Source organism: Vanessa atalanta, chromosome 28 (assembly GCF_905147765.1).
Source record: "Vanessa atalanta chromosome 28, ilVanAtal1.2, whole genome shotgun sequence".
In the NCBI taxonomy this organism is placed as follows: Eukaryota; Metazoa; Arthropoda; class Insecta; order Lepidoptera; family Nymphalidae; genus Vanessa; species Vanessa atalanta.
The window spans coordinates 2,603,077-2,629,028 of record NC_061898.1 but is presented as its reverse complement, the minus strand read 5'-3'; the positions used below and the strand labels follow the sequence as shown (position 1 = coordinate 2,629,028).

Here is a 25,952-nt window from a genome sequence, read left to right as displayed (position 1 = left end):
CAAAACATCCTGAGAACCTGCACATGTCGAATAAAAATCTGTCGCATGTGAAAATCCACCAACGAGCAGTGGATCAGTGTAGTGAAATCCGAATAAAATCTTAAATGGGAGGAGGGTTAACCCAGCAGGAGGACATATGCAGTCGTTTAGCTTTTACGAATAACTTACACGACATATATAGTCTGTGTGTGCCGTCCGCAGTGTTCAGCGACATGGACGTGGCGATGCGCAAGCACCAGGAGGCCACCGTGCTCGTCAACTTCGCGTCGCTCAGGTCCGCCTACGACAGCACCATGCAGGTACGCACGCCCGGTGCCGGTCGGAAAATATAAACAAATGTTAGACTGACATATTCCATGCGATTTGCTAGTTTCTCGGCTATATTGTACAAAAGTTCTAAGCTGTGTCTGTGCTGTGCTGTTCTAAGTTGTAAAAAAAGTTATTGTTGTAGTCTAAGTTACTCCTTATTATATCAGCTATCTGCCAGTGAAATTCCCGTCAAAATCGGTCCAGCCGTTCCAGAGATTAGCCGAAACAAACAGACGACAGATTAAACTTGAAAAAAAAAATGGTATATGTACCGCGTATACATACATATGCATTAACTAAATAGCGGTTATTTTAATATTACAAACAGACACTACAATTTTATTATATCCATACGATACGACAATATTCCACTAAACTACAAATCACTTTAATTTTACTTCCAAAGCTCCGATAACAGTTTCGTAGACGTTCAGCGTGGTGGAATATGCTCCAAACCTTCTCCTCAAAGGGAGAAGAGGCCTTTATCCCAGCAGTGGGACATTTATGGGCTGCTAATGAGACGTTCAAAACGCTATTTCTTCCAAATACTATAAAGTGATTAATAATTCAAGCTCTCGACCAATGATATCGCGTGAATTCGATGTCGAATGTTGTTTATTTGCCCTCTTGTAGTTTGATTAGACTATAGGTGGTTACGAACCTAATTTTAAGCGGTGGTAGGGCTTTGTACTAGCCGGTCTGGGTAGGTACCACCCACTCTAGATATTCTACTACCAAACAGCAGCACCCAGAGTTGTTGTTTTCCGGTTTGAAGGGCTGAGTGAGCCAGTGTAACTACCCAAGGTTGCAAGGGCACGTACTATCTATAAAAACGGCAAAATATCACGTTTGTTGTGTGGGAGCTGCCTTAAATATTTATTTTATTCAGTTTATTTATTATTAGTATTTGTTTTTAGCGGCAACAGATATACACCACCGTCATGGTGAAACACGGAAAAACAGATTGTTACTTTAGTTTTAACTTTTATCTTTCAGGCGATGCAGCATCCTCAGATCAACACCATAGTTATCATCGCGGAGGGCATCCCGGAGAACATGACGCGGAAGATTGTCAAGTTGGCTGACGCGAGGGGGGTCAGTATAATGCGTTACTTTAAATTATTCAGTTAAATTTATGCTACGTACTAACAGGAGTAAAAATAATCTTGTATATTTATATGTGATTTGCTAATCGCTCGGCTATATTATGAACTACAAAACGTTCTTGATTAATAAACATTCGATTATAAAAACACGACTCACTTAACTTATGTCCACTTTAATATTACTTCCAGAGTTACGATTACAACTTTTAAGACCATTTTTTTTATGAATCCACAATTAATGTCATGAATAATTCAAATCTCGACCGATAATGTCATGTCGATTCAAGTTCAAAGTTATATATATCGACACGGTAACTATGTATAATAATAATAGTATCAATGCCCCGTTATAAGGAATCACTAATATTCATATATACCCCTCCATTTAAGCTTAAAACTTGACTTAGGAGTGGGGACACTCCGGCTTTTTACTGCGCTAGGCGGCCCTAAACCATCGCGCAATTGACGCTTCTAAACCACCTTGTTAATTCGTGTGTATGACGCGCAGGTGAACATAATCGGTCCGGCGACGGTCGGAGGCATCAAACCGGGCTGTTTCAAGATCGGAAACACGGCCGGTATGATCGATAACATCATCGACAGCAAGCTCTACCGTCCTGGCAGGTACGTACCACCCACCGTCGAAGACCATTTACTGTGTTATGTTAGAAATTGATTCATCCCTGTATCTAAAACTAATAAACAAATAAATATCCAATACATATAAAAATAAAAATACAAGTATATAATCTAAATACACACTATGTACAATAAGTAAGAATATATAAGATACTATCTGTGCCCGCGACTTCGTGTACCTTTGTTTTTAACAAAAGGTTGCTGTTGTAGTCTAAGTTACTCCTTATTACATCACCTATCTGCCAGTGACGTGACATCAAAATCGGTCCAGCCGTTTCACAGATTAGCCGGAACAAACATACAGACAGATAGACAAAAATTATTATTATATCGTTACAGCGTCGCGTATGTGTCCCGTTCGGGTGGTATGAGTAACGAGCTGAACAACATACTGTCGAAGGAAGCTGACGGCGTGTACGAGGGTGTCGCCATCGGTGGTGACCGCTACCCTGGAACCACCTTCATCGACCACTTGCTCAGGTACTAACCACTACGCGTCATAAGACTATTTATGGCTATAAAGTTATAGTATGCAGTTGTTTCCGTTCGTGGCTTCGCCTGCGTGTAAATAGGGGGGGAGGGGGGTTCAAGTGTTATGATAATTTCATGTTGAACGGTTGAGTATTTAAGACGTGAAAAGACGCATCAATTATGACATGTGTTTAATAATATTTCGTTTCCAATAAGATATGAAGCGGATCCCAATGTGAAGATGATGGTACTGCTGGGAGAGGTGGGGGGAGTGGAGGAGTACCACGTGTGTCGCGCTATCCGCGACGGTCGCATCACCAAGCCTCTCGTCGCCTGGTGCATCGGGACCTGCTCCGGTATGTCCACATACCTCGTATATACGTGTACTCTATTCCAACCTTTTATAAAAAAAAAGTATACGAATCAAGAACTGTTTGTAGTACTCGATAAAGCAGAGCTGTTAAAAAATCGCATAGGATATTTAGAACCAATGTTTTGTTTATTAATCCTCCTTTGATCGGAATTGGTCTCGCAATAATTACCTACTTGAACTATATTATTAATAATTCATGTAAATATTTTGGATATTGATCAAGTACGAGCTTGATTCTCGTGAATAGTTCTGTTTCCAGTTGAAACTTATAAGATAAAGGGAACATTGATTTTATAAAATAATAAATTTTATAATAAAAAAATACCCTCATATCGAGGTCAACATTGCTATACATCAACATCAGTAATCAAGTAAAAGATTCAGACATATGTCACGATAGAATTTAATCGAATAATAAAGACTCTTATTTGTGATCATTATAATTCTCATCTCTAATCATTGATTACGTTTAATTTATTTTTATAATACATATTATGCATGGTGGGTGCATTTTGTTGCAATTGATCCGTTTCCGCTCAACGTCGCTCTGCCGCAGACATGTTCACGTCGGAGGTGCAGTTCGGGCACGCGGGCTCGCTGGCGGGCTCGGCGCTGGAGAAGGCGGCCGCCAAGAACGCGGCGCTGCAGCAGTACGGCGTCGAGGTGCCCGACTGCTTCGACACGCTGGGCGCCGCCGTCAACAAGGTAGCCGGGATTGTCCTCGCTCAATACTGATTATTCTATTTTCTGTTCTCTCTAAGGAAAGCTATCTAAACTTTCACTGATCCTCAGGTTTATAAGAGGCTAGTGTCGGAGGGCAAGATCATTGTGAAGGAGGAAGTGGAACCACCTAAGGTCCCCATGGACTACGACTGGGCGAGGGTGAGTCAAGATTTCTTTTAATTCGAAATAAAAATCAAAATATAATTTTATGTGCCTACCTGAATAAAAATCGTTACGTGAAATTGTTTAAATAAATGTTGGATTTTATCCAAGATTAAAGTTCTTATAATTATTTATTTTTACTTGGTGGTAGACCAGAACGAGGTCACAAATTGTCTCGAGTATAATTATTAATGTTTCTATCATGTATCGTGAACAGAAACTGGGCATCATCCGCAAGCCAGCCGCCTTCATCAGCACCATCTGCGACGAGCGCGGCCAGGAGCTCAGCTACTGCGGCGTGCCCATCAGCGCCGTGCTCGAGAGGCAGCTCGGCGTCGGCGGTACCATCAGCCTGCTGTGGTGAGTACATTGCTATAAAAAAAAAGTTAAATTTCTATGTATTGTAACGTCAGAAAAACAGGATATTATATTATATATATATATATATATATATATATATATATATATATATATATATATATATTTATTACTAATAATTCATATAGGAAAAAAGTTAAACAAACCTTAGATTTACGTATTTCATGCGACTCGCTAATAACTCAGCTATGTTGTGCACTGTTAAGAGTTTATGATTAATGTATCTTTATATATAATACAACACTATTACACTTAACTACTTATATCCACTTTAATTTCACTTCCAAAATTCCGGTAATAGTTTATTTAATTTTTGTTTTTGTAATAAACATGTTTTTATTTTTATAATGTGTGTAGGTTCCAACGCGAGTTGCCGGACTGGGCCAGCAAGTTCTTCGAGCTGGTGCTGATCGTGACGGCTGACCACGGGCCGGCAGTGTCCGGAGCCCACAACACGATGGTCACGGCGAGAGCAGGAAAGGACCTCATCTCCTCTGTCGTCAGCGGACTGCTAACCATCGTAAGTTATTCCCCGAGTACCGGCGTAGTCTCTCAGTGGTAATCTTGTGCGTCTCTGCTATGCGGGTGCAAATTTCGAGGTCCTGAGTTCAAATCCAGGGTCGTTTTAACAAAAACTTTTTCTTTGAAAAATTTTCGGTCAATATAACAAGAGGCAGTTTAGTTGCCTCGTTAGTTATAAGTAGCTTGTTTGTAAAGCTGCCAATCCCAAAGTCAAGGTACCATCCGAAAAACTAGGTTTTGAACCGGGACATGAACCGTGTTTGACAATGTGTGTGTGTGCGCAGGGGGACCGCTTCGGCGGAGCGCTGGACCGCGCCGCGCTGGACTTCTGCGAGGCGTACGACCGCGGACAGCACCCGCAGGAGTTCGTCAACGACAAGCGCGCCCGCGGGGAGCTCATCATGGGCATCGGCCACAGGTACCGCGGGGCAGAGTGCTCGGAGAGATCGTACTTATAATATATTAGTGATGTTAAATGTTGATATACATGATATTCGTGATGCTTGTTTTAACATGTAGCCCATTACAGTGGAAGTAGGAAAAAAGTTAAGAAAACTTAGATTTACGTATTCCATGCGACTTGCTAATAACTCAGCTATGTTTTGCACCACTAAGAGTTTATGATTAACATATCTTTATTTATAATACAACACTGTTACTCTTAACAACTTATTTCCACTTTAATTTTACAGTTTTGTCGACGTAAAAGACGTTTAGTTATTATCATAGTTTAATTTATTCGGTTTTTGTCTTGTTATGATACGATAATAGATTATATCTTAAAAAAGATAATGACAGCAGATAAGGGTTTAAAGGCTTGGGGGAGACTCACTGATATCACACAGTATAACAACAGGATTAAATTTTTCCATCTCACGCAGCGCGAAGTAAACCTGATATTCTATTATTTTTAATCCTAATTCCTTAGACATTTACTTCGATTCCTACAATTTACCTTCGCCTGTTGAACGTGTCTTATGCAATAATTGTACTCCTCAGAGTGAAGTCGATCAACAACCCGGACTCCCGCGTGCGCGAGCTGAAGGCGTACGTGACGTCACGCTGGCCCGCCTGGCCCGTGACCCGCTACGCGCTGGACGTGGAGGCCATCACCACCCGCAAGAAGCCCAACCTCATCCTCAACGTGGACGGCATCGTGGCCGCCGCCATGGTCGACCTCTTCCGCCACTGCCAGCTCTTCACTCAGTGAGTCGCGACGGAATCTCTCCCAGTATCTATAAGATGGTTCTCAACGAATACGGCTAACGATGTAACGCAATTTCCAGGGAGGAAGGCAACAACTACATCGCGATGGGCTCCATCAACGCGCTGTTCGTGCTCGGCCGGACCATCGGGCTGGTGGGCCACTACCTGGACCAGAAGCGGCTCAAGCAGCCGCTGTACCGCCACCCGTGGGACGACATCACCTACATGTCGCCGCTCAACTGAGCGCTCCGCCCCCCCATACACACTAGTTAATACTGTAAGCGAGCGCGCCGGCAGGGGGCGGGGCGGGGGGGCCTCGAGGCCTCCCCCGGGCGGCGGCGGACGGTGGAATACTTACAGGGAATTCGACGTGTACATAAAGTATCTTCGGAACGAGCGGCGCCACCTGTCGAGCGATTTAGTTAGTTGTTAAAAAACGTATTAGCAATACATAGGTAACGCTTAGAGGGATATCATTGATGTAGTTTGTATTCAGTTTTATTTTATGTTTCACGTTTCGGACACAGCTTTTGTAACGTACGACGTCACTGTATTGCCAGATGAGTGCGCCTTCAGACGGAGGGTCCGCGCTTGGCGACGTCGCGTACGCAGTGCGTATCCGATGTAACGCCCGCAAGTCGGCCCGCTGTGTGTGTGTGTAATTTGTCATTTATATAACGCATTCCATTTCGAAGTAGTTCAGTTTACAGTGCTATGTAATCGATCGGTGTTTGTGTTTATTGGGATCCGACATTCCGTGGCGACCTCTGGTGGCTCAAATAGGAAACGACCTGACTTATCGTGATGGGTTTGATTTCAATATAAATTTGATGCTTGACTAATGATTTGGGACTTTCTTTTAACTCGATGCTTGGATACCGTGTCGAAGTAATCTCTGCATTAGTTTCTCGAATGTCGAATCCTAATATATACATTTTTTTTTTTAATAATAATATATATTAGGTCACAAAGATTTAGATAATTCTATTGAAATGTATAAGTCGATGTTTTAATTGTCGTCGATGGTTAAAATCGTCCAATAAATTCAATATATTTACTTAATTTATTAATTTTTGATATTTCGATCATATTTTTTTTACGTCTTAACTTATATTAAATAATTTATAAAGGTGAAATATAATCATTTCGAATGTGAGATGTGAACACGTAACTGTAGTCATTCAAGTGAAAACGTTTCCACTTCACTTCGGAGCGAACTCGGTGACATCGCGGCGAACATTACACTGTATACACTTGTAACATTACATCTCATGATCCGCGTGTAAGTTATCCGACATACATCGCCATCGAGACATTCGTTAAGCTAGCGACTGATATTATTGTATCGCGATCTATGCGAGTGTGGCGCAGCCTTTATAACGCGTACGCGTTCCGCTCCATTTTAAAACCCTCATGTATGCATATCTGACGAGAATATTCTCCCCTATTCGATACACCAGTCTCTTTGAATGTTATGTTTGTAATAAAATTGTATAGATATGTTTTTAATTAAATCTCTGACGGAAATCCTTGACGGTTTAAAGCTTTCGATGGCACAACTGTACGCGCTGCCAGCGGACGCCTCGTCAGCGAGTCGCGACCTCTCGAATACGTTTAGGTTATACACTTTATTTTTAACAACGATCTTTTGAAGATTTTTATACTTATTGATATTTTAATTGGATTGTTTAACGTTAATAACACTAAGGAGAATGTCGCACGTGATGTTTATCGCTAAGCGACGACACTGTTGTACAGAATATTGTAATATATGGATGGATTATCGTTTCGTTTTATTTGATTACAAGTCTTTTTATTTCTGAACTAAATCGCTACGATTTAAGCCCGGCTCCTGTCAATACCTTTCGTTTCGCTTACGGGTATAATTATATTATCGTGATCCGAATGCTCGTCGTGGATTCCATCCGTAAGCGTAACGGATCGTTTGCCGACGTCCGCGGCGTCTCGGCGAGGCGTTCCGGAAGTAGCTGTAAGCGATGTGTGTCTAACTCTATTTATTGGTATATTTGCGAATGGTCGGCCGGTGTCTGTACATACTGGAGTTTGTCAACTTATTTGAATATATTTTGTTATTAACTGTCATCTACCGACTTTTTTATTTATATGCCCGATACGTTCTCGAAGATAAGTCGTAAGTATAGTCTATTCAAATCGAAAAGGGAAAAAAGATAAACAAATGCAATGCAACTTGCGAATAGATCAGCCATCATTTTAGCATTAGCAGCCCGTAAGTGTCCCACTGCTGGGATAAAGGCCTCCTCTCCTTTGAGGAGAAGGTTTGGAGCATATTCCACCACGCTGCTCCAATGCGGGTTGGCGGAATACACATGTGGCAGAATTTCGTTGAAATTAGACACATGGAGGTTTCCTCACGATGTTTTCCTTCACCGCCGAGCACGAGATGAAATATAAACACAAATTAAGTACATGAAATTTCAGTGGTGCCTGTCTGGGTTTAAACCCGAAATCATCGGTTAAGATGCACGCGTTCTAACCACTGGACCATCTCGACTCTCAGCCATCATGTGCTCTGCTAATTTTTTTATTAATACATCATCATCTTCCTACTGTCCGTCTGTCGTTATATATGCTTAGATCTTTTAAACTACGCAACGTATTTTGATGCAGTTTTTTAATATATAGAGTGATTCAAGGGGAAGGTTTATATGTTTACACATAATATAGTAGAGAGACATTGATAATTCTAGAGGTTTCTAATGAAGACATAAACACATTTTTTTACGCTTACATTGCAAACTCCGGCTGAACCCTACAAGATATATCAAAATAATGTACACCTTCAAAAGGTCCACAAAAGGTCCCCGATGGTATATGCCTCTTAGGGATAACATAATATATATTTTAATCCTTTACGTTTACGAGAATTCGGAGGGCAAACTGGGCATCCCTGCTCAGGTGGTGTACGTCCTGAGCATGGATGCCCAGAGTAATCTTCACCGCAATCGCTGATGGTACCCTCCTGGGATAATAAAACCAAATACTGCACAACCATCATGAACCCACCGACTACCTTCTGAGCCGAGGTGCGATCTCATAGGAGACACCCACAGGACGAACGTCACTCTCGAGCCCAAAGGGGTTCACTCTAAGACAGAGTCTTAACACTCGCCCCAACGTTCGGTGACGCTGTAAAGGCCAGTTGGGCCAACAGCAATACTCGTTTTTGGGGGGATCGAGGCTCCGGGACATACCGGTCGAAACGCGGCAGCTTAGCTACAACTTTAAGCTGATTTTATGTGAGAGAGTGGTACTTCCCCGGGCGTGCCCATTCGGCTGCAACTCAGCGGTATGCAGCGTGACACTACCACTATCAAAATTTTCCGCTATATATATTTTATTTGTATTTTATATTCTTAAACTGTGTTTTACTTTCATAGTTTTCCCTGTCTTATATGGATATTATATTGAACAATTCTAGAAATAACAAATATCTTTGATAACATGGAATTATAACAACAATGACATTTTTATAAATATATATAATTGACACATCTCTACAAACAGAGTACTCAAAAAATGTAGCGTGAACCGGCGGAAATCGTCACGTAAGGAGGAAGCGTCAATCAAACGATCATTCATTCATCATCTCTTTCTCTTCCTCTTCGTCTCTTTTTATGATACACGGTTTTTATAACATCAAATCAAATCAAATGTATTTTATTCAAGTAAACTTCACAATGCACCGTTTTTGAATCGTCAATATTTAAACACTACCACAGTTTCGTCAAGCGGCCTCCAGCGAGAAGAAACCGCAAGAAACTCGCGTAAGAGTAACTCTCTTTCAAATAAACAGATTCAGAGTCTTGTAATGGAACCCGAGCCTAAAATCCAGGCGTTCTTTTAATGAATAATAAGATTTATTAATTAGCCTTAATAATATTTTTGAATGCTTCGCGTAATGATGTCCTAGGGCTAATATTGTAAATAGTTCGGATTGCTCTTTTTCATTCCAATATCTGCTGCATATAAACATTCCATATGAAATAAGTACCGAGCTTATCTTATCGTTTTTCCTTCTGTAATTGACCTCAGCGGTAGGATTAGTGGTATTCTGGATTCCTAATTTTGTCTAAGTGGTATTTGGCCATATTATTGGCAAATAGATATAAATGTCTTTAGTTAGTAAGCAGGAGGTTCAGTAAAACGATCTGTAATATTCGTAGTGTATAATGATGTAAATCGCGGCCGCTCAGTCGGCGCGCAAACAGCGGTCGGAGCAGCGCTTGAGGCAGTCGGGGTCGTTGCGGCAGTGCGCGCGGCAGCTCGCCTGGCAGCGCGTCACGGTGCGCACGTTCGTGCGGGACAGGCGCTCGTCGAACATGATACTATTAAACGACAGAACCGTTAAAACAACTGTTTCATTGAGCCGAGATGACCCATCTTAACCGATCATTGCGGGTTCAAACCCAACAAGCACCACTGAATTTTCATGTGCTCAATTTGTGTTTATAATTCATCTCGTGCTCGGTGGTGAGGGTAAACATCGTGCGGAAACCTGCATGTGTTTAATTATGAATCCACCAACCCGCATTGGAGCTGCGTGGTGGAAAATGTAACCTTCTCATAAAAGGGAGAGGAGGCCTTAGCCCAGCAGCGGGAAATTTAGAGGCTGTTCCATGACATTAACTAGATACGGTGTAATTCATTTCGATCTTGAAAATTGACATCGTGCTCAAATATATTCAACTTCATAATTTCGCGAAATAATATTTCCAGAATCAATTCGAACTGCTATTAAGATATTTTTTTTAAATCTTTTACCCCTCTTTCCTCTACCTTAAGTTTGTCTGGAAGAGATCGCTGTTTCGATAAGTCCGCCTCTTGTGCATCTTTGTTGAACGTGACTTATGTATGTGTTTATTGGTGTACAATAATACTATCAACGCTGTTATGTATTTGACTAACAATACAATCCACGTTCTGTAAGAATGGAACTTTGTCAAGGTATATGTATCGAAAATGAAAGTTCTCGAGCGAAGGAGCGTCAGCAAAGAAATTCTGCCTAATGCGAGTTCTACAAAATAATGCAAGCACACACAAAACATCATTGACGTGACTTGACGTGACGACGTGATTTATTAGATTTTCAGTAAATATATGAAATTTAAGCTCTCTTCTGGATACGCTGGAACCGGGAACGTTGTTATAACATTATCTTACATTACTGTTTTGTTTTACTTTAATTCTTAACTTAACCAATATAGAAAAACGTTATTAATTAATTTCGAGAGTGATACATACAACTTATATAAATACACCGTACAAATAACTAGCAGCAGTTAACTAACAAATAACTTTCTTTTACAAACATTATATATCAAAGGTCCTGCGAGCATCGACGCGAGTTTGCCGACTTCAGTGACGTCACCGCTGATGGCGGTCGTAAGGATATACTTAACGCAGATAAATTTCTTTTATAAAGTCAAATATTAAATTATAAATGTTTTACTACTGGATTATGATCTCATCTTCTGAGTAGGACTTTATTGCACCATAGTTTCTTTGTAATTGGTTAAAAATTACGAAGATATACCTGTCAATGAATGGCACGGAGGTACACGTTGCGGCGTCACAGTGGAGCACGGGTGGTGCCACCGCCGCCATCAGGGAGCCGTCCTCGCCCACCACGTATGGGATGTGGTCGATGTACACGTTGTCGAATAAGCACATCCGCTTCATATACTCCTCGGAGTGCGTGAACATTGTGGGAGGAATACCTTGTGTGGATAATTTAATATCAATTGCACAGATCAAGCTTCTATGAAAATGGTGGCCAACAGTAGGCCTCTGAGTGCACGCATACTAGTAGAGTAGTATGACGTTCGGCGAGTTTCGAGCGTAGATGTCACGCATAGCACAAGCATAGCATATAGCATAAGCACCCTGTAAATTTCCCACTGCTGGGCTAAGGCCTCCACTTCCTCTGAGGAGAAGTTTTGGAGCATATTCTACCACGCTGCTACAATGCGGGTTGGTGGGATAGGCATGTGGCAGAATTTCGTTGAAATTAGACACATGCAGGTTTCCTCACGATGTTTTCCTTTACCGCCGAGCACGAGATGAACTATGAATACAAATCAAGCACATGAAAATTCAGTGGTGTTTGCCTGGGTTTGAACCCGAAATCATCGGTTAATATGCACGCGTTCTAACCACTGAGCCATCTCGGCTCTCACGCACACCAAGATAATAAAGTTAGTTCGTTTGTTTTAGTTAGTTTGTAGCGCGATACTCTAGATATATAAATAAGGTGGTAAACACAGTAAAAAAATATTGGTTACAGTAAAATATATCGCCAATTTGGTCTTTCGAACAAATATTAATCCAATTTAACTAACTTGCGATTGCCAATTGGACCAGGCGCGTGATGGACGGGATTTAGACCGATTGAACCAATCGACATAGAAAAACTTACCAACTGCGTAATATCTGGTGTTGCACATGTGTTCCTGGATCAGCTCCGAGCGGTTGCTGAACCAGCCCACGAGCCACTTGAGGTCCTCGAACTTGGTGATCTCGTCGTTGATCACCTTGCGCGTCAGCCGGAGGTACTCCACGTCCGCTTCGATTACTGACTCGTCTTTATCTTCACCGTAACTGATATCCGTTAAAACATATAAAAACTACCTTATATGTACAAGATTTCGTGTCTATGCTTAAAACCATAAATATCAGAGTTATGCCATGATTATGAGTCCAAGAGTCACCACTCTTTCCTAAATAAATAACTACTACAAAAACAAATATTTCAAAACGTCACACATTTAAAAACTTTTGATACACACATTGAAAAAAGTTGCAACACGAAGACATTTCCTAATAAAACACTCAAAGTGGGCGGAGCTATTACCTGTAGAGTTACACGGTCATTCGACACACTTATATGTATGTATATACAATTCACACACACATTAAACATAGATAGAATATGTCGTTTATATAGATTTCCGGTGAGGCGCAGGGCGGACCGCACATGGCTCTGTTTTGAAAAACCTGATCACACGCGAATTATACATTACACAATAAATTATGTACATAAATATTTACTTCCGGTATTGCATTTTAAGGATGGCTTCAGACATGTGGATACGAAAGATGACTCCCGGTCGAAGGTGCGCTTGGTACAAGTCCTTGGGCATCTCAACGAAAGACGACTCGTATTCCTGAGACCGAGATCACGACTTTAGTAAGCTTATGGATAATTTCAATGAGAGCACAAATGTAAAAATTCCTAGAGCTTGGAGAAAAACTAGATTTAACACTCATTTTCCGTTTAACCCTAAATATACCGACTATATGTATGTAGCTAGCACGCAATAATCACATTCTACCAATGTTCTCAACATTCTTAAAGGAAATTGCCCATGAGCTGTCATTGATTAAATTAACCTCCTCTTCGTTTCAGATTTATAATTACAGTACTTTGCGGGCTTAAAGGGTGAGTGAGCCATTGTAACTACCGGCACGGACATCACATCTGAAATCATACCTACTTCGTACCTTCGTAGTTGGCCAGGTGACAATAGAACCTCGATTATCCGAACTAATTGGGACCGAGATTAGTTCGGATAATCGAAATATGATTATATATTATGAGACATGATCAAACAAAATCAAATTATCTTTACACAGAACAGTAGTGTATTAAAAATTGATATACATATTAAAATATAAAATAATTTTTTCTTATAAAATCGTCAATTTTTAACTGACGAACGGCATCAACGCACTAACTTTCTGATATTATTAAGCGTTCGGATAATCGAGGTTCGGTACAGGACCGATTTAATTTTGAATCTTAATACGTAATATTTCTACTATCCCTCAAATGTTACTACGTGTTTTTTATAAGCTCACCACCGCCAGACATCGGTGCTATAAGAAATATTAACCATCCCTTTCAATAAGCCATCAACTAAGGGTACTAAGATGTTATGTCACTTATGCCTGTAGTTACATTCCTCTCTTGAAAACTGGAACACACCAAAACTGAGTACTGCTGTTTACATTTTTACATTAGCAGCCTGTAAATTTCCCACTGCTGGGCTTAGGCCTCCTCTTCCTTTTATGAGAAGGTTTGGAGCATAATCCACCACGCTGCTCGAATGGGCATGGTGGAAGACACATGTGGCAGGATTTCGTTGAAATTAGACACATGCAGGTTTCCTTACGATGTTTTCCTTCACCGCCAACAACGAGATGATTTATGAACACAAATTAAGCACATGAAAATTCAGTGGTGCCTACCTGGGTTCGAGCCCGAAATCATCGGTTAAGATGCACGCGTTCTAACCACTGGGCCATCTCGGCTCTACTGCTGTTTGGTGGTAGAGTATCTGATGAGTGGGTGGTACCTACTCAGGCTTGCACATAGCCCTACCACCAAGTTAAAAAGTTTAACTTCACCTTAACAGGGGGCTCGTACGAATCGTATTTCTTATGTCTGTCCTTTTTATTTTTCTTGCGTTTCTTTCCTTTGCCCTCTTGCGTGTCGGAGAGATCCGCGCGTCTCGCCACCGGCACGTCTGTGCTTGATACGTTTTTCGACTGAAATTTCAAATAACAACTTGTAAAAGATACTTGTAGATACTCTAATTGGAATATCAAACGTCAATTAGTATACGGCAGTATCGATCCTCAACCCTTTGGCTATTATCGTCTCCAGTAACCCAAGTAAAAGGGGGGGGGGCTAAATAGGAATATTATTAATTCCTTAATTAATTAGGGGCATTGCTACTATTCTTTGTTAAAATAATAATAATAATAGTTTTACGCTCGAATGTTATGACGGTCGTACGTATAAAAAAAGGTATTCTATGTCCTTGATTGGGGTTCAAACATACTTACAGACAGACAAACAGTTATATATAACTTGAACGCCTATTGTCTAGCGGCTTATAGGGCTACCGATCCCGAACGGCTAGCAGGACCCATCAATAAAAGAAAAATATTTCTTGTGCTGTTTGCATGTTTGACTTGAGGTTTTTTTTTTAATATGATGAGTTCGTAACAATAATCTGTATGCCATGTAGAATTATTTGTAATAACACTTGAAAAATCTTTCAAGAGTAGGATGCTAATGCGATGGGTGGCTGGTTTCAATATAAATTAATACCTCGTGTTCTTCTGGTGTGACTGTAGACGAACGCGTCTTGTTACGATGTCTGTTGTGTCCTCGACGACGCTGAAACAGTTTGAAACATAACACTTAGTAGAATTACTGTTAACATTATAAATTGCATTAAATATTGCATCTAATTTACGCAAGTATCGGTCACTATGTGTGTGTTGAAAATATTCTCATCTACTAACTCACACTTGGTAGCACTTTTGTGTTTTTTATTTTTTATTTTATTTTAGGGAAACAATGAGATGACATTTATGGCATAATAATATACAATATTACATCAGCTAAGTTTCCACTGATACTAATTACAAAATTATTAAAATTACACAAAGATTTATAAAATTAATATATAAATGAGAAAATTATGACATTGAATTTTTATGGTGCGCGCTTACTGGTCACCCTGTGAATTGTCACTATGAAAACTACAGGGTGAGGTTGCTCGCTGAACAGCCAATCAAGTGCCGAATCGCTCGTAACAGACAACTTCACACCTTATCTTTTTTTACAATGTTTATTTTATTAGAAATTTAAATGTAGTGCGAAATTATGTATATTTATCATAATAATATTTTTTTATAAGTGGATTAGTAATATTTTATCGTAATTAATTATTTTGATTGGTACAAGTTGTGAGTTCTGTAACAAAATATACATGCAATATCTGCTCTTTCGAGAATCCGCGCTTGTATTAGCAAAATCACAACATTAAGAAACTTAATCCAGCCCTGGAAAAAAGTCCTTTTCAGAGTTTGCATGTAGCCCGACTACTCTCACTACCTCTTCCTTCTACTTCTTGCTTCAAGTCATCGGTCAACTTGGCTGGTACCTATGCTGCAATTGCTGATGCTGTGGTCTCCACTCTACGAATTATCTTATCCAATAACCATCGGTCCTTTGACATACGTAACCAGCCCACTGCAACTTCAGTCTACTAAATTTGGATCTATAACACTAACACCGGTTTACAAAATAATTATCATCGTAAAAAACGTTTATCTTGAAATTGTTTTGGACATTTGGGTTATTTTTTTAACCACATCAGGAGTAAAAAAGGAAAAAAAGAGGAAAAATACCGTCGGTCTTTCCTAACTTCATGACAACACTGCTCAACAGTTTGGTTAAGCCCTACTAGCAAGTAAACTATAATTTGTTAATGTAGGCGGTAATCTCCGGAAGTAATCCAAATTTATATTATTCCTAAAAGCTATACAGTGTTAATTATATTTATATATCATTGTCATTCTTAGCAATAAATTTAAGGGTAATAAATAGTAAGCTTGATAAATCAAACTAAATGGGAGCGAAACCACAAGTTAGATTACATGTGGTCCATGTGGTTACATCCAACCACAAAAGGAAAAAGGCCAACACAACATTTGACAGCAAATTGACGCGATATCATTGGTCGAGAGCTTGATTAATTTTCACTATGGATTTGCGAAAAAATTGCGTTTTGAACGTCGACGAAACTGTTATCGGAATTTTGGAAGTAAAATTAAAGTGGAAATAAGTAATTAAATGCAATGGCGTTGTATTGCCAAAAAAGATATATTAATCATAAACTCATAGCAGTGCACAACATAGCTGAGTTATTAGCAAGTCGCATGGAATACGTAAATCTAAGGTTTATTTATCTTGTTTCCTACTTTCATTGAAATAGAGTATAACAAAACTAGTTTCATTATAAAATTAAAAAAGAAACTATTTTTCCTTTAACAATAAAACGAGTATATTACAAAATTACATTAAAGTACACGTGAGTTGATTAATAAAAAGCCTTTTACACGATAAACATTTATTTATCACTCTTCAACATCCTTCGGTTCGGTTATTGAATCGACGAAGATAATCGAATTGCACTCTGACGCGTCGCACTGCAGCACGGGAGGAACTTCCACGGGCGTCACGGAGTACTCATCGCCGACCACGTACGGGTTCCCGTCGATCCAGAGGGCATCAAACAGACAGTATATGTGAACCTTAATCGTCATATAACTAATGAACTTATATATCCTCCCCCCACACTCCCCTAAATGCTCTTTGATGCTTTTGTCCGTCTTGTACATGAGAAGCAAGTTGTGGAACTTCGTGATTTCGTCCATAACTACTTTCTTTATGAGATTCGTATATATTATGTCAGCTTCGATATGCCTCTCTGGGTCCTCGTACATCCTTTGTTTGATTCGTAGAATCGCGTCGGACATCCTGACGCGGAATATCACCCCCGGATTCATCGTTTCTGGTAGGATTCCCGGTTTCTTCGTCGTGGTCGTGAATTCTAGGATACGGTCTTTAACTGGTTCTGGGTAAAGATAGTGGTTCGGACGTTCTCGAAGCTTCGGCCCGTTAACGGAATTGAATCGTCGACTGTTCTGTGGCAGAAATAAGATTCGTCAAAATGTTTTCTTCGATATGTTTTATTTATTTGCGATTATGATGATTTTCTCCTGACCAACTTCTGCCTCAGTGGCCATTGTAATGCATTATAGAGCGCAAGTGTGTGCGAAAACAGAAAGGCCTCTATTCCCTCACATAATCCGATAGGACAGCTATTCCAGCAGGACAGGAAGGATTTGTGGAGCTTGACTAACGAATTCCAAGTCGACGAGAAATATTTTAGGCAATTGACTGTTTTACGTGCTTTCAGATTTCCGGCTGTTGCGGAAATCTCGACAAAACATAAATATATTTTCATTACTCCACCCTGGGGTTTGAACCCTGGGCCTCGAGGGCTGTGACCACTATAAGCTGACCGCTATATCAGGGAGGCAGTCAACCTTATTGCCATTTCATTTTATATAACTTCTCTATCAAGATTTTATTATTCCTGCAAGAATACTTTCTCCCTTTTGGAAGAAATACCCTTGGCTACGTGTCGTCGTATTAGGTTCTCCTGTCTTGTTGATAATACACGTGCAATCAAAATGGAATGCGACTTCTTGGAACTGATACGCGTGGTTCACTGACGCATTGACATTCGAAAAAAGTTCCGCAAATGCCCGCGTATAAAAGTACGCAAATCTTTTTTTTGATAAGTTATCATTCTGTGTGTTAGTACTAGTATGGCATGTAACATACAAACACTCTTGGACACACCAGAATGGTACAGTTATTGTTCAGAACTTCTCCTTAACTAACGCTTCGCTCGAGAACTGACGTTTTCGGTAAAATTTGACAAATTTCGATGACATAGCGATTTATTTATTTACAGGCGAGTTACAAGTGGATAGCGTTAAAATTTCACGTTCATAATTTTACATTATTTACGTATTTCATGGGATTTGATAATAGTTCAGCTATATTGTGCACTACTAAAAGTTCTTGATTAATATATCTTTATTTATAATCAGCACTATTACACTTAACTAAATAAATCCACTTTAATCTTACTTCCAAAGTTACGATAACAGCTTCAACAGATATAAACAGCTTCATTACGAATATCATAGATTATTCAAGCTCTCGACCAATGATATCGCGTCAATTTAATGCCAAATGTTTTTTGACGTTTGCTCTCTTTTGGCTTGAATAGACAATAAGTTTTTGTTGGTTTATTTGCTTACCTTAGCTCTTCGCTTGACACGATTGCTTTCAGAGTCGTCTTTGAGACCAGCCAAATAAGCATCGAACTTGGAGAAGTCGTATGGAGACCACGGGTCCTCAGTAGTTGGTTTTTCAACGTCACCCTGTGAAAAACATAAGGTCCAACAAAATATACCCCATTTAAATAGGCGAAAGTATTAAACTAGGGAAGAGCACCTGTTTGTTTAGTTCGGCCGCTCGTCTGTAGCTTTATCAGCTGTACGTGGGTACAAACTCAAGAGCAGTCCAGTATTATGTAATTGAGTTTTACTGTCCAGAAATTCTCATTAAAGGACTAGTCTTGAACTTAGCGTTCATATTCTCGGGCTTTGGAAATACGTAAAACCACTAGTGCATTAGAATATGTTTAGCGCATTTAGCTTTGTCTCTCTTGAAAATTAGATTACAGGAGGCCGTTTGGTTATTAGACACGTGTCCGTGTGTGATATATGTAAACTAATGTAAAATCGAATATCGTCGGAAAATCAGATGTCATCGATTTTATGTTGACGAGTCACGACTTTCACCGCATCTAAAGAACTATCTAACTCTTGGCACAAATAAAAGACAGATAAAAAAAGTACTATTAATATCGTTTTGGTACCTCAATGCATTCAAAGTACGATAAAATTAAACTCATGAACTATTCGCCCTATCTCTCTTTAACATAACAGTAACCCAACTGTGAGAAAGAGATGAAGCGAATGTTAAGCCGATTTCGATATCACATTCGTTTCATCTCTTTCTCACATATCGTACAATGTAAAGTTAAATAAAGACAGGGCGATATCTAAAATCGGATGTAAACCCGATATTTAATCCGAATATCCGTTATACAACCGATGTCACGGTGTCATCACCCTTGCCTATAGATTATACTATAAATATACAGTTGTGAACATTTATAAATACATTACATTAACAGCCTGTAAATTTCCCACTGCTGGGCTAAGGCCTCCTCTCCCTTTGAGGAGAAGGTTTTGCAGCATATTACACCACGCCGCTCCAACGCGTGTTGGAATACACATGTAGCAGAATTTCGTTGAAATTAGACACAAGCAGGTTCCGTCACCACCGAGCACGAGATGAATTATAAACGCAAATTAAGCACATCAAAATTCAGTGGTGCTTGATTGGGTTTGAGCCTGAAATCATCGGTTAAGATGCATGCGTTCTAACCACTGGGCTATCTCGGCTCTCACAGTTGAACGCGTTGAAAAAAATAGTTACCAACTTGGCGGTTGAGTTTTGTGCAGGTTCGTCTGGGTACAACTCATTGTTCTACCATCAAGCAGCAATAATTACGATTTTGATTCGGTTTTAAACGTGAGTGAGCCAGTGTAACTACAGGCACAAGATTTAACGGATCAAGTGACCTAGTTAAAGACCTAATATAATGAAATTTTGTAGGGAATGGTATACTAATTCTGAGTCTGGTTCCCTACACTTGATTTTGGGCTTATATTTCATTAATTGCACGTTACCTTCGTATGTGGATTTTTCTTGGACGTCATCAGGTTAACTGGTTGCTCGTAAATGTCATCTTTGATCTGAAAATTGTGTCAAACTTTGAATTATTAAAACTAATTCAGAACACAGAATTTAGTTGTTCTTGTCTGGGCTTAATCCCGAAATTATCAGTTAAGTTACACGAGTTCTAACCACAGGACCGTCTTGGCTCAACATAAAACATGATACATACATAAATGTTATTCCGTTAAATTTTTATACACAAATATAACATTGGATAACCCAATAAAATCAACAAAGCAAAATTAAAACGACTGAAGTGATATTATTGTTTTTACGCAATTGATATTATATCAAAATTGTGGTAATATAATCCCCAGCCGTGGGATACTTACATTCGGGTAACTGAAATCAAAAATAGACGCTGGTTCCGGCTTTGTTATTGACGCCATCAGCAGCACCTGTCAACATAAAACATAATGCACACACAAGAAGCTTATAACGGCAAGTTTCCGACTCCGCAAAGTCAATAAATCATTCTTGAGGCAAGGTATCCCTTTCTATAATAAAATTCCGCAGACATTTGTAACTTTGCCGTTTCATAAATTCAAATCATTTGTAAAAAATACATTGGTAAAGAAGGCATATTATTCGATACAAGATTATATAGATGATAAAAAAGCGTGGAGTTAATGCTTGTTGACTTCCAGGCAGGAGACGTAACATACATATATAATTGTATTTAACTAAAATGACTGTGTTTTTAGATGTTGAAAAAGAGTAACAACTGAGTTTCTTGCCGGTTCTTCTCGGTAGTATCTACATTCCGAACCGGTGGTAGCTTTACTTTAAATAGTTTGTTAAATGACGATTCAAAAGTGCTTGTAAAAGCCTACTTGAATATTGATTAATTGCTTCTCTTTCTCTCACATGTGTATGGTCAATTAACAAGGTGAGATGTCCGATGTTAAACATGTCATAGTCTTTTGTGACTGTACTCCGCTCATTTTGTAATTTTGCTAATTTAGTCTAGTCTTTGTACATAGAAAAAACGAGAAATGTAAATGAACCGACAAGGGTGATATGGATGTGCTGTAGGAAGGGCTTAGAAAAGCTTAACTTGGCTGAACATCTCTATCGTATGTGAGTTCGCCGCCATCTTGAAAACGGAATTGTATTTCGTTTTTTTGCGATAACTCCGCTGTGCGTCGCGATACGAGAATTATGATAAAATACTTTTTTGTTGCTTCATTAACGTTTTACGATTTAGGTCTCACACATTTTTAACCTAAAGTTGATGGTTATTAAGATAAATTATTAAATAAAATTAATAAATTAATTTTAATATATAATTGTATTTAACTAACATGACTGTAATTTTAGATGTTGAAAAAGAGCAACTACTGAGTTTCTTGCCGGTTCTTCTCGGTAGAATCTACATTCCGAACCGGTGGTAGCTTTACTTTAAATAGTTTGTTAAATGACGATTCAAAAGTGCTTGTAAAAGCAAAAAAAAAAAAAACCTGAAACCTGCATTATATTATATTTATTATTAATATATAGAGCGCGAAACTGAAAAATAAAGTCATCGTAACTAGTTTTTCCGTTTTTTCATCTTTCTTCGCCGAAAAGACATTTCAAACGTCTATATAAATATAATGACTGGATTAATTATAAATATTTTGAACAAAAATACCTACTTACCAAATAAAATGATTTTAACATTTTACACAAACAAATCGCTCCTAACAGAGCGACCGTATGAGGAAAATTAATTCTAATAACGTTATTTTTATTAGACTATAAATTTTTCTGTTCGTTATTTTTTTCCAATTAATTTTAATTGTTTAAATTATTTTTAAACGAAAGAATAATAAAAATATTTTCTATCAAATACTAGCGACCCAAACGGCCCAGCTTTACGCGGGTTTAGTAATAAAGAAAATTATATAATTCAAATAAGTAAATAGGTTTTAATTTGTTTTTAAAATTCGATCCGGAGGTTACGTACAAACAAACAAATCTTAGCTCTTCAAAATATTTGTTATATTATTTGTAAGAGAATTTGTAAATATTAGATGAATTGATTTTATGAATTGATATATCAATTTTTTTAAATATTTCGGTGTTGGTGAAAATTTCGTAGGGTAAGGTGGTACACAGTGGTTAACTTTTTTTTCTGATCCTTTTATTTCTGGTTCACCTTTCGTTGTAATTTTGTATTTGATACCAAATTGCAACGAGTTTATCATAGTTTAAGAGTGCATGATATTTTTTTTAAATAGTGTAATAATAATTTACGAACAAGGGATTTTTTGAAAAATGGAAATTGATCCACTGTGTACCGTGAGGTTTCTACAGTGGCTCATCCTAAAGTACACTATGGATCATGTAGTACACAGTGAATAATTAGGCGTAGACCTCAAAAAATAAACAAACGATATACTTCACAAATCAGTTTTATGCAATCTTGAAAAAAGCAAACAAAATATAGCATCTTCTGCTAAAGATTACATCAATAAAATAAAACACAACGAAAAAAAAACAGTCTTCTTCGGTATTCAAATTATCTTCAATTTAAGTAGAAGCAACAAAAAAACAAGTTATTAAAATCAACAACATCAATTAAGTTAGAGCTATTAGATACTTAATAATGAGATCGAAAAACACGCATAATAGAGTCTAAAATAATCAAAACTAAAAAAAAAAAAAGAAATTCTAACACATATTTAAGAAAAACAGATCAACAGAAAAACTATGATATGATTTCTGGCGTGTAGTACTGCCCGTTATAGTGGGTTTGGGCAATATAAACTTAATGTCATGCTCTTTCACACTTGCAAGATCCGGTACAGCTGGCAAGTGATATTTGTTGTAACTTTTTTTCCTCAGAAAACTAATATAATATTCTAAATTGTCATTTCTCTCTTCTAAAACCTTACCAACATAATACACTCTTTTTTTCTTGGTAGTGAATAAAACCAAAATATATTCCCCTTCTACTGGAACACGAGCCAAAGGCTCGTCAATTATTTCTTCAGTTAAGACACAATTAGTAATTTCGTTTTCCATATCTTCATCCAACCAATCCATATCATCATCAGATTCTTGGTATACAACATTCGTTTGTAGTTCTTCCTCCTCTGAATCACTTTGCAATACTCTTTTTGTAACTTTTTTTCTTTTCGGATTGTTTCTTTTCAGTGATGAAGCCTTAGCCATTTCTATTTCAGTTTTTTCGGGTGTATCTGTAGCTATTAAACTTCGGCCTGGTTTTCTTGTTTTCCGATTATTTTTTCTGGGTGGTGCTTTTATTGGACTCATAAATTCAAATGGAGATAAAAAGGTTTTCTTTTAGATCGGATGAGATGGAATGCCAATGTTATGTGTCGTGGATTCAGTAAATACTTGTGATTTGTAGGAGTTTTCACAGTTTTTGTGATTTGATGAAACTTGCTGTGTTAGGGTCGGAGAGACGACTGTTGAGCTCGGTATTCGTTTTGATGGTGAGTTATAAATATGTAAGCCTGAATCCTCAAATATTGATGGTGAATTATCTCTTAAAGGCTCTAAAGATTGCACAACATCATCTTCACAAACAGTAATATCAGAATCAATGGATCGGATACGAGTTCGGCCCAAGTCTGTTTGTCGAGAAGTACCAAGCAATACTGATCTCTCTTCTTGAGCTGGACATGGCCGATCTGTCACAAGGCTAGGCATAAAATCTTCTTCAACAAATACGTTCCGATGAAATGGAAAAATTCCGCATTTTCTGAATGCATTTGTTATGTTGGTTGGTGTCATTGCCTTTAAAAACGCAACTCCAACAAGCTCCCCAACTTCATAAATAGAAACGGGTCTGCCTGGGTTTCGTAATAGCCAGGAATCTATGGCTGCATTGTAGTATGTCTTAAAAGGACTAAATATACCCACGTCCAAAGGCTGCAACTTCGCTGAAGTGTGCGGGGGCAATGTTAATATATTGACGCCTGCAGCTTTAGCTAAATTTAAGGCTTTGATGGACAAATGAGATTCATGATTATCCATAATCAAAATGCTCGGATTTTCCGGTGTAGAATTTGTGTGTTTGATGAAGTGTTGGATAACTTCAGGGAATATTTCCGAATTCATCCATCCGCTTGGTGCTGCTAGACCCAAAGTACCAGCAGGAGTGTTTTTGATCATGTAATTCTTAAAATTTTTGCGAGGAAACACCATTACTGGAGGCAATGCTGTGCCACTAGCACTTACTATGCAGCAAGTTGTCACTAATGTCCCTCGTTCCCCACTAGTGACTTTACTTACATTTCGACGGCCTTTGAGGGCAATGATACGCTGAGGTTTTTGGACTGTCATGGTAGAAGTCTCATCAAGATTATAAATTCGTGGTCCATCTGCAAATGTTGGGTTTCTTTCGTACAGTTTTTCCAGGTTGTTGTAAAATGTTTCGACGTTAGTTTTGTTAAAAGCAGTCGCTCGGGCAAGACTACATGGTTCTGGTTTTCGAAGACTGACATCTTTGTGTCTACGCCTATAGCTCCGCAACCATTCCTTCCCAGCCATTCCATTTTCTATCCAGTTTTGAGGCATCTTTATATTATTTGTTTTCGCCATTTGGTATGCGACTCTTCGTGAACCTTTCTCAGTCAAACCATAAAATATTAAGGAACAATATATGTAATATTCTTTGAGTTCTTTTTCTTGCTCTTGATTGAAGATCTTGTTGACTTCATAATTTGGCACCAGACGCATTGACTCCAAATTTTCTACATTCTTCGCCTTTAAATAATACCTTCTCAAAGTAGTAAATGGAATTTTATACGTTGTTGATGCCTTTCTTATGGTCATACCACTCTGTATATGTCGCTAAGCTTCCAACATGTCTGCTTGGGTGTGGTCTCCAATAGACCGAGGCTTTTCGGGCCGCGGCATTCTGTAACTAAAAGATTATATCATAAAAACAAGTGACACAAACTTAAATAATATACAAAGTACACAGTGGCTCATGATTCACTGTGAACCATAGCGGAATGATCCACTGTTAACGTGGTCGCCATTTTAAATTGAACATCACATTCACACTACTATAACCTACAAATTCAGAGTCATTTTCATGCAAAAACATTCTTGAATATGCCTACTATATGAATACTTTATAGAAAAAAGAAACATATCTAAGAAAAAATAGTACAGTGAATATCTTACCTTCAAATAGTTTTTTTTTTCGGCAATAACAGAAAATAGTTCGTCACTTAAACAATTCGTATCGCAGAGACCGCGCAACTCGATTGAACACGTTCGCGCTGCAAGAGTTACCGACGAGTGAAAGAGACGTGTCTATATCTCTGTTAGTTTGACGTAGATAGCTGGTGCGCCACTGTTCCTGCTTGCTGCCACTGTGTACCACCTTACCCTACATGATTAATTAAACTTATTAAAAAAAATAAAAAAGAGCCAAGAAGGCCCTGTGGCTGGAACGCGTATATCTTAACGGATGATTGCGGGTTCAAACCCAGGCAAGCTCGACTGAGTTTTCATGTGCTTAATTTGTGTTTATAATTCATCTCTTGTTCGGCGGTCAAGGAAAACATCGTGAGGAAACATGCATGTGGGTAATTTCAACGATATTCTGTCATATGTGTTAACCAACCCGCATTGGAGCAGCGTGGAATATGCTCCAAGCCTTCTCCTCAAAGAGGCCTTAGCCCAGCAGTGGGAATTTAACAGGCTTTTAATATAAATATAATGTAGCATAAGTTGAAATTAGCTTGTAAATTATAATCATTGTGTGTATAGAATATGTTAATAAATATATCAATGTTCAAATTCAAACTCT

General features: G+C 38.6%; 3 protein-coding genes across 6 annotated transcripts in view; 1 reads left to right on the top strand and 2 right to left on the bottom strand.

The window, feature by feature from the left end:
• Nucleotides 1-7,992, top strand: part of LOC125074894 (ATP-citrate synthase) — a 53,705-nt gene extending 45,713 nt beyond the window's left edge. For 2 of the 3 annotated variants that reach the window (XM_047686383.1, XM_047686381.1), the window contains exons 13-24: nt 202-299; nt 1,306-1,404; nt 1,924-2,039; nt 2,394-2,534; nt 2,742-2,881; nt 3,455-3,603; nt 3,691-3,780; nt 4,001-4,143; nt 4,519-4,681; nt 4,968-5,101; nt 5,683-5,889; nt 5,970-7,992. In XM_047686383.1, the coding sequence (XP_047542339.1) occupies nt 202-299; nt 1,306-1,404; nt 1,924-2,039; nt 2,394-2,534; nt 2,742-2,881; nt 3,455-3,603; nt 3,691-3,780; nt 4,001-4,143; nt 4,519-4,681; nt 4,968-5,101; nt 5,683-5,889; nt 5,970-6,132 (1,643 nt within the window). In that variant the 3' untranslated portion in view covers nt 6,133-7,992. Of the gene's footprint in view, nt 1-201; nt 300-1,305; nt 1,405-1,923; nt 2,040-2,393; nt 2,539-2,741; nt 2,882-3,454; nt 3,604-3,690; nt 3,781-4,000; nt 4,144-4,518; nt 4,682-4,967; nt 5,102-5,682; nt 5,890-5,969 lie in introns of all 3 variants that reach the window. The other variant, XM_047686382.1, reaches the window with a different exon arrangement.
• A 2,090-nt stretch (nt 7,993-10,082) lies between these two features.
• On the bottom strand, nt 10,083-21,868 carry LOC125074813. 2 transcript variants are annotated; one of them, XM_047686242.1, is made up of 10 exons: nt 21,818-21,868; nt 20,509-20,574; nt 20,128-20,193; nt 18,625-18,747; nt 15,047-15,115; nt 14,338-14,478; nt 12,979-13,094; nt 12,347-12,528; nt 11,465-11,648; nt 10,083-10,256 (listed from the first exon to the last, which is right to left on the bottom strand). In XM_047686242.1, exons 1-10 carry the CDS (start codon nt 21,836-21,838, stop codon nt 10,121-10,123), a joined length of 1,104 nt encoding a protein of 367 aa, XP_047542198.1. In that variant the 5' UTR covers nt 21,839-21,868; the 3' UTR covers nt 10,083-10,120. The 2 variants fall into 2 exon arrangements, with proteins under 2 accessions (XP_047542198.1, XP_047542199.1); XM_047686243.1 differs by lacking the exon at nt 21,818-21,868 and adding an exon at nt 21,481-21,510.
• Nucleotides 21,869-23,467: 1,599 nt separating this feature from the next.
• On the bottom strand, nt 23,468-24,706 carry LOC125074520 (MFS-type transporter clz9-like). The gene has a single exon (XM_047685850.1). The coding sequence runs from the start codon at nt 24,704-24,706 to the stop codon at nt 23,468-23,470; it is 1,239 nt and encodes a 412-aa protein (XP_047541806.1).
• Between the last annotated feature and the right edge of the window lie 1,246 nt (nt 24,707-25,952).

Coding starts and splice junctions, on each gene's coding strand:
- LOC125074813 (XM_047686242.1), bottom strand. CDS start 21,838: ATGTTAAAATCATTTTATTTG. Junction 11,649..12,346: donor CACCAGATATTACGCAGTTG/GTAAGTTTTTCT, acceptor TATCCACACAAG/GTATTCCTCCCACAATGTTC. Junction 10,257..11,464: donor TCCGTGCCATTCATTGACAG/GTATATCTTCGT, acceptor GTCGTTTAATAG/TATCATGTTCGACGAGCGCC.
- LOC125074520 (XM_047685850.1), bottom strand. CDS start 24,706: ATGCCTCAAAACTGGATAGAAAATGGAATGGCTGGGAAGGAATGGTTG.